General features: G+C 38.8%; 1 protein-coding gene across 2 annotated transcripts in view; it reads left to right on the top strand.

Moving 5' to 3' along the window:
• Positions 1–13,896, top strand: part of ZCWPW2 (zinc finger CW-type and PWWP domain containing 2) — a 149,775-nt gene that overhangs the window by 79,241 nt on the left and 56,638 nt on the right. For both annotated transcript variants that reach the window (XM_075548940.1, XM_075548941.1), the window contains one exon: positions 11,739–11,853. In XM_075548940.1, coding sequence (XP_075405055.1) covers positions 11,739–11,853 — 115 coding nt within the window. The remainder of the gene's footprint in view (positions 1–11,738; positions 11,854–13,896) is intronic.

The following is a 13,896-nucleotide window of genomic DNA, read 5'->3' as shown; positions in this document are numbered from 1 at the left end:
CTATACATTTCAATAATTCAGTCACATTAATGATGGTGATCACTTTTAAAATGTTTTCTTCATTGTTGTACTATCTCTATTAACTCCCTATTTTCCCCAACCTCCTCTGCCACACCCCCAAGGAGCCTTTAATTCAGTTACTGTCTCTATAGATTTGCCTATCCTGGATTTCATATGAAGGAAAATACTAAAAGTTGAACAAAACACCAAACACAACCTAACAAGAATCACAAAGTAAAACCTCAATCCAAAAGAAAGCAGAAAATACTGAAAACTAGAGCAAATTTAAATGGAGTATAAGGAAGATCAACTGATAGAGTGCTAAACTTTAATGTAGCTGCATCTGAAACAATCCACGTGCAATGCATTCCGCATGCTTGCAAGGCTACTCGCATCCCTGGTTCACGTCCCCGTCTTCCTTCGATGCTTCCTGCGTCATTCAATAGCTTCTTCATAGTCTTTCAATATTGCAACTCAAGGCTTGAATTTTTTACTCAAGTTCTCTCAGTTTAAGATAAGTTTTGGGGAAAAGATACATTGAACACGTATCCCTTTTTTTCTAACTCTAGCTCTTTGAACATTTTATTAAAACATTTGATTTTGTCTTCTCAAACTTCCTTTTGAAATTTTCTATCCAGCTCTTTGACTTCATTTCTTCCATTTGCTTTGGCTATTCTCTAATTTGGAGCAAGTTTCAGAGTCTGCTCTGACATCTACTTTGATCTTTTCCTTTTTCCTGTCGTCTTAATGGCCTTCTGCTTCATGCTGGAATGATGTTCTTGATGTCCTCCCCAGCTTATGAGGCCGTCTCATCATGTTCACTGAGTCATTTTTTGTTTGAGATGCTCTGAAAATCCAGGTGGGATAGATTCAAAGTCATCTTCTTTTCAGCTTTTCCTAAACTTACATATATGAGCAATTGGTGGTCTGCTCCACAATCAGTCCCTGGCCTGGTTTTAGCTGCTGATATTGAGCTTCCCCATCGTCTCTCTCCACAGGTAGTACATTTGATTTCTATGTATTCCATCCAATTCATGAGATCTCCAGCTTTGTTTCTACCACTAAGTCCATATTTTCCAACTACTGTTCCTTTTCTTTGTTTTGAATTTTTGTATTCCAATCATGAATAATTATCAATGCATCTTGTTGTCAGATTGATCAATTTCAAAATGAAGTCTGTAGGATATTTCAGTTTACTCATCACTAGCTTTGTGGATGGTGCATAAGTTTGAAAATAGTTGAATTGGTTGGATTTCCTTGAAGGTGGATAGATAAAATCCTATCACATGCAGCATTGTACTTCAAGATTGCTTTGGAAATGTCCTTTTTGACAATGAATGTCACACCATTCATCTTGATTGCATTATTCCCAGTGCATGATTCTACGTTTCAAAATGGTCCAAGCCAGTCTATTTCAGCTTACTAATGCCTGGGATATTGATCTTTATATGTTCTATTTAATTTTTGATGACTTCCAATTTTCCTAAATTCACACTTCACACATTCCAAGTAGTGATCATTTGAAAATGTTTGCAGCTGTTTTTCCTTCCCTTGATCAAGCCCTGTCAACAAATGCAGGATTCAAAGACTGCACTCCCAGCAGTTTAGCAGCATCACGTCACCATGGCTGACTCCCTTCCAAGAAAGCAGGTCATCCTCAATCAGTTTTAAGTGCCATCAGACTTGAGGGGCCCATCCTCTGTCACTGCCTCAGACAAGGTTCTGCTTCCATATAGCAGGTATTCTGTATCTCACAAGGTTTTGAAGTTGTGTATAAGATTTCCAGTGACTAGTTCCTCTGAAGTAGGCAGCCAGTTCTTCTTCGTTGTTCTTTGCTTGAATTCTTCACTGAAACTAGTTTACTTTGGGTGATCCTGCTGGTATTTGAAATAACAGTGACTCCCCCCAAGAAGAATTCACTTCAGAGGACAGCACTGAAGCTACAGCCTAAGAAGAGGGACTGGTCTGGTCAGAGCACACAGTAGTCAGTGAGGGTGGATACGGGGGAAAAAATATAGTGAAGCACATCTTGGCTCACCAAGACCTGAGGACAATGTTCCTGCTCATAACAGCAATGTGCAGAGATGACCACAGGGCTGGCCTCTCCATGGGACACAGTGTTCCTCATTGACCCATAGTCATTGACCTAGTGACACTAGAGACACACTGCGGGAATTGTGCCTACCATGAGCTCACCATGCTGAAGTCATCCTCTGGGGGCATGCAGCAGAACAGCAGGGGGAGCAGAACAATGAAGTCCCTAGTGATAGAGGCAGTGCCATGGCATGGAACCCCATCAGACTCAACTGGAAAGCACCCATGAAGGAAAACAAACAGACCCTGAACTATTCATATGCTTTGTGTGTGTGTGTCTGTGTTGTTGTTGTTGTTGTAGCGATTGTTTTACTTTCTGTTGTTGCTTCATTGTACTCAGTCTTGTGATGGTACATAGCATGTCTACCTGGAAGGGATAGGCATTATAAACAAGCCAGAAGAGAGAACAATGGGATGACAATTCCAGGGGGAAAAGGGGGTAAGCCAGGCGGGGGAAAGGAAGGGGTGTTAATAAGCCCAGGGACAAGGGAACAACAAGGGATCCAAAATCAGTGTCAAGGAGGGTGTGGGAGGTCTGGCAGGGCTGTATCAAGGGCAATGTAACCGAGAGGAATTCCTAAAACCCAAATGAAAGCAGAAAATGACAGTGAGACAAGAAGAAAGTACAAAGAAATAGAGGAGAGAACTAGAAGTCAAAAGATAGTCATAGAGATTTAAATACAGGCATATAAAGATGTAGATATATTTATATACAACAAGGGGGAAATAGATCTATGTACATATATTTATAGGTTGAGTATTAAGAAAGCAGATGGACAGTGGGCCCCTGCACAAGTACCTCCTCAACACAAGAACACTTTGTTCTAACAATTTGGCAGTCTGAGATGCTCACCTGCCTGGCACGATCACTGATGACAGTGGGTGCACAGGCAAATGTGGTGAAGAAAGCTGATGGTGTCCGGCTACCAAAAGATATAGCACCTGAAGTCGCTGGAGACAATGGGTGCACAAGAAAATGTGGTGAAGAAAGCTTATAGTGCCCAGCTATCCAAAGATATCGCACCTGAAGTCTTAAAGACCTGAAGATAAACAAGCAGCCATCTAACTGAGAGACAACAAAACCCACATGGAAGAAGCACACTGGCCTGTCCCGACTAGATCACTGAAGACAAAGTAGGTGCATAAGCAAAAGTTGTGAACAAAGCTGATAGTGCCCGGCTATAAAATGACATAGCATTAGGGGTCTTAAAGGCTTGAAGACAATCAGGTGGCCATCTAGCTAAGAGACAACAAAGCCCACAAGGAAGCAGCACACCAGCCTACCCCGACGCGAATGCTGAAGACAAAGTGGGTGCATAGGCAAATGCGGTGAAGAAAGCAGATGGTTCCCAGCTGTCAAAATATATAGAATCTGGGGTCCTCTAGGCTGGAAGATAAACAAGGGGCCATCTAACTTAGAAACAACAAAGCCCATATGGAAGAAGCACATCAGCCTGTGAGATCACAAGGTGTCAAAGGGACCAGGTATCAGGCATCAAAGACAAAACAAAAAAAAAATCATAGCATTGTGAATGAGGGGGAGTGTGAAGTGGGGACCCAGGGCTCATTTGTGGGAAATTGGACATCCCCTTGAAGAAGGGCTGTGGGGAGGAGACGAGCCAGTCAGAGTGAAGTGTAGCAATGATGAAATATACAACTTTCCTCTAGTTCTTGAATGCTTCCTGCCCCCCACTATCATGATCCCAGTTCTACCTTACATATCCGGCTGGACTGGAGGATGTACACTGGCACAGATAGGAACTAGAAATACAGGGAATCCAGGATAGATGAACCCCTCAGGACCAGTGGTGACAGTGGCGATATTGGGAGGGTGGAGGGAAGGTGAGGGAGAAAGGGGAACAGATGACAAGATCTACATATAACCTCCTCCCTGGAGGACGGACAGTGGAGAAGTGGGTCAGGGAGATGTTGCGTGGCATAAGATATGATAAAATAATAATAATTTATAACTTATCAAGGGTTCAGGAGGGAGGGGGTAGCAGGGAGGGAGGTGGAAATGAACTGATACCAAGGGCTCAAGTAGAAAGCAGATGCTTTGAGAATGATGATGGTAACACATGTACGAATGTTCTGGACACAATTGATGTATGTATGGATTGTGAAAAGAGTTGTATGAGCTCCTAATAAAATGATTTAAAAAACTGAAATACCAGTGACATAACTTCTAGCATCAGAGCCAAACGAAAGCCACCACAGTAAGACAAACTGACAGGGAAGTTGTCAGTATAACTATTAACACAAAACTTAAAATAGGCATCTCATAAAAAGGAAATGCTAATGGAATTTTAAATATTTCTTAAACATGCATGCGTAATTTGAGAAATGAAAAAAACTGGTGAAGATATAAAAGTTTTGTAGCCTTAAGTTGTTCCCAAGGGTTGGGGGGATAAATTATTGGTGACACTGTAAACTGTAACCACTTCATTTGAGCTTGATTTAGAAATCAGTTTCATAATTCAAAATATGCATTCATTAAATTTGGTAATTCTATGCCAAAACATTGATCTTACCCTATACTCTTATATGAGCAAAGTGTAGTGGAAATGAGTCCAGTGTTCATTCTTAATGGTATTTGTTTTAAGTAAATTATGGTTTAAAAGTACCAATAAACATAGTAGTGGGGTACATGCATTTATGCCCCCATTCTCAGTTAACGCAGCCAATTTCTTGCCTTAGATACCATGTTATATGTGGGCAATTCCTAAATGTTATCTGCAGCTCAGTTGTCTACTCCATAACTTATATCCCCACTTGGATTTCAGAACAGGTACCTCATATTTGACATGCCTGAACTGCTGATCTTCCCCATCTAGTTGGATGGCGAATTCCATTTGACCCATTGCTAAAGTCCAAGAGTCTGGGAGTCTTCCTTTCCCCTCTTTCTTCACAACCAATTCTCAGTTTGTCAGCAAATTATTTTAGCTCTACTTTCAAATGATATCTGGGACCAACCACCATCAATTTTTCATCTGGATTATTGAAATGCCAGAGAAAACTTGATGCATTTGAGCTATGGGGTTGATAAAAAATATTGAAAGTACCATGAACTGCAAGAAACAAAATGAGCAGCTCTGTCTTAGAAGAAGTACAGCCAGAATGCTCCTTGGAAGCAAGAGTAATAAGACTTTGCCTGCCTTGCTGTGGACGTGTTGTCATGAGAGACCACTCCCTGAAGAATGATATCATTCTTAGTAAAGTCGATCAGTGAGGAGGAGGAATGGAAGGTCCCCATTGAGATGGACTGAGACAGTGGCTGCACAGCGGGCTCAAACTGCAATAGTTGTGAGGATGACACAGGCCCCGGCAATGTTTCATTGTGATGTACATAACATCACTCTGAGTCTGAGCTACCCCGATGGCACCTGCCAATAGCAGCAACAACTTTGAAATGGCCTCTTGCTAGTCAGCCTGCTTCTGTACTTCCTTCTCTGTATTTGCTTCGCATCAAAGTAACCAGAGTGATCGTTTTACAGCATTAAGTCAAATCACGTTATTTTTCTCCAACTTTACTACAGCTCTAGTTCACTCAGATTAAAAGGACCCCTACTTTTTGATCCCTTTACCTATTACTCTCCTTCCTCGTTTAGCTTCAGTTAGGGTGGCTTTTGTTGCTTCTTGAATCCACCTGTATTCTCCACCTGAGAGCATAGTTATCTGCCAGAGTATTCTTCCCTTGGTACATACAGGCATGCCTAGCTCCCTGACCTCCGTCCTATCTTTGCACGAATGTCACCGTGCTGTTCAGTGAGTGTTAAGGTAATACCGTGTTACCCAGTCATCCGCCGTCACAATCACCTTTGGTAGTCTTAACTTTGGCTTATTCCACATCACTTATCACCTCTTATACCATAGCTTTTCCTTATTTGCTGTGCTGAAGATTGGTTTCATAGGCTATAATGTAAGCTCTAGGTATGAAGGTAGATACCTTTTCTGTGTTCTTAAATGACATAATTCAGGTATCTACAATGCTGAATCAATAAATAATGAAGCACTCTGAAAGACTGTGAAAAATTTTTGAAGTTATAGAAACTCATATTGTTGTGTACAATTGACTACCTTCCGACCTTTCATAACCCTATAAGTAGAAGTACCTCATGTAGTTCTTTATAGGAACAGTTGCCAGCTGTTCTACAGATCAGCAGCTGAGTGGTTGCAACTGCTGACATTTAAAGAAGTACTTATATAAATGATGTGAATATTTGTTTATTGAACCTGTATCTCTGGAAGACTGCAACAGGAACTAGTAATAATTACTTTAGGGAGGAACACTGGGGCACCTGTCACAGGAAGGGAGGGGACATTCTACTGCCAGAATGTGAATCTTTCATTTCTTTAATAAAAAAAGATAATTAAGAACACATTTTATAGCTGAGTCTAATTCTGGAGTTGAAATTTCTTTATGCAGTAAGAATGAATAGTTTGTGTGTTTAATTGTATTGCCACTAGGTGGCACCTACCTACTACTGATACATTTATAATGGCTCAGAGTTTAAACAACTTTTCAGTTCCCCATACTCATCAAAGTTTGTTGTACTATATATATCAGGTTGGTTTCTTGGCAAGAAATTTCCTTAATTTCAACTATTTAGTGATATATCAGCTTTTAAATGAATTCCCCATCTATAATTTCTTTCTTAGTCATTATTACAATAGCATTTGATTTACAAACATGTCTTAAACCTGCAAAGACTTTAGCTTAGATATCCTTAACATAAGCCCAAACCAAACAAAAACAAAACAGCATCCCATTGCTTTAGACTCAGATTCTAACTCAGCAGAGAGCCGCTCCATCATATTTTCCTGCCTGTAATCTTTGCCGAAAGGAGCCGTGATGGTGTAGTGGTTGCGTGTTGGGCTGCGATCCATATGTCCGGCAGTTCGAAACTGCCAGCCGGCCTGCGGGAGAAAGCCTGATCTTTCTATTCCATAAACAGTCAGAGACTGAGAAACGCACAATTAATTAGAGGCTCGGAAGCTCACGCTGCACCGCTTCGAGTCGGCATTGCCTCGATAGCAGCAAGTTTGGTTTGGCGTCTTTACCGAAGATGACATCACTTCTGTATCCTTCAGAGCAGCTCATGAGTTCAAGCCCCAGTCCTCAGGACTCCAGCTGAGCGTTTCACCACTGCGCCACCAGCACTCTGAAATACTTTGTTTTTATCTGAAGGTTTACTGGATTTTATTTGCCCACCCTGTCATCGTTTTTCCTAGGAGATTGTTTAATGAGTGAGGTTTATAGACTCTATGCTCAATAGTAGATTTTTGCTTGACAATATTATTTCAGTGTTTTTATATCAAATTAATCCGTATCCAAATTAACTGACTGAATCCACTTAACTACCACTTATGTGAGTGTCTAAGGAGCCCTAGTGGGTAGCCTGTAGTGGGTGGCCTGTTGGGCTGCTGTCCAGCTATGTGAACCTCTGGCAGCTCCACTGGAGAAAGTAGGCTTCCTACTCTCCTAAAGAGTTACAGTCTCGCAAGCCCACGGAAGCAGTTCTATCCTGTACTATAGGTCTCTATGAGTCAGAAGTGACTCAAGGGTAGTGAATTTTATCTAAGAGTTTAAACACAGTGGCTATGAATTGAATTGTTAGCCACAAGGTCAGTGGTTCAAACACTCCTGCAGCTGTGTGCCCTCGTTAAAAGTTAGATTGGGAAACTGTGTAAAGCAGTTCTACTGTGCTCTACCATTGTGAGAATCAACTTAGTGGTAGTGGGTTTGGCTTAACTGATTGCGTTTATAGTGTACAATCAACTACGTTAGGAACTGGGCACTGTGATAGGTAGGTTTATTGTGCCAACCTGGCCAATAAGAATATGTGGGATTAATACGGTTGCAGTTTGACTGGAGGGCAAAGAGATAAACAGCTTGGCAAGCCCCACCTCTCTCTTACTCTCTGGTGATCAGACCAGTGTACTAGCTGCCTCAACTTGCAAGCTATACTACCTGTGGGACACCCAACACGTGGACCGTGTAGCTAGAGCTTCAGGTTCCTTCGAGACCTGCTTCACCACACTGCTGGTGTGTACATTGCTTGAGCTGGGAACTGTCAGATCCTGTCATCTGTCTGTTGATTACCTACTCTGCTGTTTGCTGTCTCTGGCTGGATTGCCTGCATTGCTTTACAGAAGACTCATCTGTCTGCTTCCTTGACCTTGGACTGAGCAGCCCTCATGAGTTGAAGGACTTCCAGGAAATTAACTGTTCTATGGAAGTGAGTTGAACTGAGTTCTCTGAACTGCTGTGTGGACTAATTAGGTGTTATAAATTCCTTCATACTGTGTATATCTATCCATATATATATGGATAGATATCTATATATTCACAAGTGTCCTGGGTTTGTTTGTCTAGAGAACCCTGTCTAACAGGTACTGTAGAGTATGCAAAGATTATTTATTTTATGAGGATGAAAACGTATTGCTACTAGGGTTGCAGTCCATCCCTGCCCAGGTTTATTCCAAGCATAATGTGTTTAAACATATTTCTGTGAGCAGTGGATGGCTGCAGACACGTTCTTTTCATACGACACTTTTCTTAGCTTGTCTTAGTCTTCTTTTTTTCTTTTAAGGAATCAAAACTAGTTTCTCACAGGTCTGCTGGACGGTAAATTCAAGGCAGAGAGAAGGTTCTCTCTGTCACAGCAAATTTTTTCGTAAAAGCAGTTTTGCTCAAACCTTGATTTTTGTGATGGTCAATTTAAGAGACCAGCATGTGGCTGTGAAATTTTGTTTCCTGCTCAGCAAAAATGCCGCAAGAACTGTTGTGATGTTGAACACAGCTTATCAGGAGAGCTCTATGGGAACAACTGAGGTGTACAAGTGGTTTTCTCATTTCAAAATGGCAAAATGTCGATTGCTAACAAACCTCATTCTGGACATTCGGGTCGTTGATAGATGGAAATGTTGACAAAATGCGTGCACTTGTGCAAGGGGACTGCAGACAGACCACTGACTAGATGGGGAGGTTATCTGGACTATCTTGGAGTTCGGCTCAGCGAATTTTAACAGAAGATTTGGGAATGAGAAGGGTCACTACAAAATGCGTGCCTCGGGTTCTGACTGAGCAGGAAAAAGAGCATCAAGTGGAAACATGCTGTGCTTTGAAAGAACAGCTCCGAAGTGACCCAGACTTTTCCCCTAAGGTTTTTACTGGTGATGAGACATGGTGCTATTTTTATGACCCTGAAAGCAAGTAGCCGTCAAGCCAGTGGAAGGCGCTATCATCCCCGTGCTCCCCCTCAAGAAAAAACTCGTCAAGCAAAATCAAGAAGAGGATGCTCTTTTTTTTTTTTTAATGTGAGGGGGATAGTGCATTTGGAGTTTGTTCCACCAGGCCAGACTGTTTTCTATTTAGAGGTTCTGAAAATATTGTATAACAGTGTGCGACAGCTAAGGTCTGATTTGCGACAGGTGGGACTGGTTGTCACCACAACAATGCACCTGCTCATGCACCCATCTCGGTGCACTTGTTTTTGACAAACCAGCATGCCTCTCTTGCCTCATGCCCTTATTTACTTGATCTTGCTCCGGGAAATTTCTTTTTGTTTCTGTGAATGAAGATGGACATGAAAGGAGAGTGATTTGAAGACACAGAAGTGGTGAAGAAACAAAAGAGGGAGGTGCTGTCAACCATCCAAACAAATGAGCTTGAAAATGGAGTCACAGATTTGATAAATGTATTAAATGTTATGGAGAGTACTTTGAATGTGATAAGGTTGCTTTGTTAAAAACATTTCAATGCATCACTTTGAAAAAATTGTGTTTTTTCACTACCCCCTCATGTTTCTGAAGCTTATCTTCACCCTAAAAGGAAACCCATGATTCCCACTATTAAACTTTAGACTATAATAAACTTTTGCCTCTATATTTGCTTATTCTACATATTTTATGTAAGTAAGGTTATACAATATTTGTCCTTGTCTGACTAATATGGTGTAATGTTTAAAGTCTCACGTTGTAGCTTGTACAAGAACTTTTCCCCTCTTTGTGGTGGAATACTGCTTCCTTGTGTGGATGTACAGGGTTTGCTCCTCCTCTGGAGTGCTGATGAGCACTGCGCAGCTTTCAGCTCTTGGCTGTTGGGGACAGTGCTGCAGTGCACACTGGTGTAAACATATCTGCTGTCAGTTCTCTTGGGCATATGAGGGAATGTAAAAAAGTTTCTGGAAAAATTCTGTCATCTTTTAATTTAATTTCTCTGTGAACTTTTTGAAAGTCTTTCTATGCTGAGGAAAATAATTGATGTGTCATCTGGTAATTCTGTGTTACCATTTAGAGGAACTACCTATTTTCCACAAGAGTCCTATTTTACACTTTCATCATTAATGCTCACAAACTCCAGTTTCCTCATCTCCCCATCAACACTTGTTATTTCCACTTTTCTTATAATAACCATTAGCAAGAGTATCATAAGATGAGTTACTATGTTATTATGAATTGATTTACATTCCCTAATTGAATAGCAACTTTGAGCATCTTTTTTGTGTTTGGGGTCATTTGTATGTCTTCTTCTTTAGGGACGTGTCTATTCCTGTCCTTTGTCCACTTTTAAATTGGGTTATTTGTTTTTATAGAGAAGGAAGACTTACTTATTTATTCTGGATATTCAACCTTTATTATATTTAAAGTAATCAAATAGTTTTTTTAAAAATTCTGTAACACTGGTATTCTTCCTGTTGTTAAAGTTAAAAAAAATCAAATAGTAACCTGCATTTTATGAACTGTGACATTTAAAATATTATCACACCATTTTTTAAAATTCTAAAATAACTTTTTAAAAATCATTAAACTTAATATTTTATAGACACTTTAAACACAGATTCATTTATTTTGTCTCTTTCCAAAATATGAATTCTTAAATAACAAGGATTTCAAAAAATAGTGAGCTATCCAATTAGAATAAGATATCTTATTGAGAGTGTATTATGCCAGAAAATTGATTCATATATTATTTCATTTAATACTCATGAAAATACTTCTTGTGTGCATTGTTATTACCCATAGTTTACACATGGAGAAGCTAGGGAATAGAACTTTAAGTAAGTTGCATGCATATATCAAGATATCTGGCAAAAGACCAAAAGTAGATATGGCTAATACTAGTTTTCTTTAACAAAAAAACTTGCTGTTAACATCTACCATTTCAATAGCAGTGTAATTTCCCTTAAAGGGAATTAATGCTATTTTAGTAAAATGAACTAATGATAACTAGTCTGTTGGGTAAGGATTGAACTGCTAACTACAGTTAGTGGTTTATACCCACCAACTTCTCCGTGGGAGAGAGCTGAGTCTATCTGCTCAGGAAAGCTTTATGAGCCCAACAGACTCGGGAGCCATGGATTTGGGGACTTCATTGCAAAGAGGGCTTAACTTTTTATAACTTTTAAGCGTGAGATGAATCTTATTGTAATATTATCTCAATTAACCAAGAATCTGAGTATTTTTGCTATTAACATGCTATATCTAAAAAATAAGGAGGTATCCAGAGCTCTTACAAATAATAACTAGATACCAAAAATTGAAGTAATATTCTGTTGTCCAAATTCAATTTAGTTTTTCCTTTATGGAAATGAAAAGGTCTGTTTTGAAATGAATCTGATTCTTTTTGTGTGTCCCCATAGCCAGGACAATGTAAGAAGAAGAAGAAGTGGTATGAAAGTGCCCTACAAGAAGCATACTTACTCTCTGGATATTCTCATGAGCAAAGGCAGGAAAAGTGCTACCTATCAAGACACGGTATATGAGTTCTTTGTTCTTTTAAACTTCAATATAAGGATGTATTCAGATCCACATTTTCCAGCATATGTTTTTAAGTTTAAAAATCCCTCCCCCTTTCATATTATCAGGAAAAATTTTTTCTTTGTCCACGGAAAACAATAATTTTGTTATGAGTTGATGGCATTTGTCCTTGGAAACTATTTCAAATAATTTAATAAGGTAACTTTTTTCTTTTTAATAATACAATCTTTAAAGGCAAATTTTGATTTGTTTTTATCCACACTTCTGCAATCTTTACTCTTAGACTCTATATCTAGATCTGGTGTATTTAAAAAGTATTATTCGAAAATTAATGATCATATATATAAAATATAATCCTGGGATGAAATTTTCACTGGGATATGCTGTATTATTTTACACAAAGTATTTTTTAACTGTTTGGATTTTAAAATTTTACTTATAGACAATAATTATAGAAAATAGATGATAAAAGATAATCTTCAACTTTTTATTTTTAAAACCAGGTTTGTGAAAAATATGCTATTTGAGATGGTTTTAAAAGATAGTTTTTGTGAATTATAAGTATTATGGCTCATTGGTAGTCTTTAAAGTGAATTCATCTGAAGGATGATAGCACTTACCACACATTTTCAACTCTGAAAGAATGGTTATCACATGAAAATAATAATGCCAATAAAATATGTTTAAAAACTCTTATCTGCTCAGTGATCATAACTTTTTAACTTAAAAGATCCCTTCTAAATTCATTACTTTAAGTTATAAAGCAGATTATTAAGTGATTTTTTTCTCTTTTGAGAAGTTTCATGTATATGGTTTTAAACCTATATGCATTTATTTGAGAAAAAGTTTTAAATATTAAGCCAGACAACTAGGATTAGGTTTTAAAGCGAGTAAGTAGGTCTGAAAAGAATGGAAAAAGAATGACAAGCACATTACCCTGGTTTGCTTTGAGACATTTATTACTACAAATCTAATTGTATTCCTTGGCTGAAAATATAATGTCTCTGTTTATTAGCACTAAACACTGAACTCTATCATCACAGATACAACCTTTCACCTTGCATGGACTTTGTAATTTTCTTGTTTTACCTCAATAAACTTTGCAATATTTATGTTTTCATTAAACATTAATATTTCAGAGTAGTATAGTCATTTGCTTTTTTAAAGTGGTATTACATCTACTTCACACTAATAGGAGACAACCTCTCTGAATATACCATGGAACAGTGTCTTCTGAGCCATGGTTGCATTCATGTCGGGGCCTTTGTCATTCTTCCAAGTTTAAGGCGTCAAGCATGTGGTCACCTCTGGTTTCATAGCAACAGAGGGTTTTCTTCCTGAGAGTCTCTTGGTTTTTATATGCAGAGTAATTTAGCTTGATTTTCTAAAAAAAAATTACAAAAAGGAAAAATACATTCATTTGAACAGTTTGGGTGAAAGTTTACAAAACAAATTAATCTTATATTCAACAATTTATATACGTTTTGTTTTGTGACATTAGTTGCAGTCACCTCAGTGTTACAGTATACTTCTCGCTTGCTCCCTGGGTTCCCCGTTTCTATGAGCCCATCTTTCTCACCTTCTGAAATTTGTTTTAAGGAAAATACTACCCTTTGGATCTTGTATAGCTGACTGTTCTGAGGAGAACGTTCCTCATCAGTGTCTGTGTTCAGCAGTCTGACTCGAAGAGTCAAAGCGTAGGGTCATGGACAAACTTAGGAGAGTTCATCATTTGGCAGAACAGGCTCATTCATTTCAGACACATTAACCCATTGCTGTCTCCCAAATAAACAATTTAATCCTTATGTCTGTGTAACTTCCGGAGTGGATTTAAATACATATATGTATATATATTTATATTTGTTATGTTCTCATTAAAGTTTACATAGAAAATTAGGTCCCATTGACACCCACTTTCTATACAAATTGCTTAGTTACACTGGTGACCTTTTTCACAAGGTGTTAGCATTCTCTTTAATTGCAAACTGGTGGTTCTGTTTCTAGTACTACCCCATCCTCCAATCTCAACTGGTCCAGTAC

The sequence above is a fragment of the Tenrec ecaudatus genome, chromosome 4 (genome assembly GCF_050624435.1).
Source record: "Tenrec ecaudatus isolate mTenEca1 chromosome 4, mTenEca1.hap1, whole genome shotgun sequence".
Taxonomy (NCBI): Eukaryota; Metazoa; Chordata; class Mammalia; order Afrosoricida; family Tenrecidae; genus Tenrec; species Tenrec ecaudatus.
This window is presented reverse-complemented; position numbering and strand designations above follow the sequence as displayed.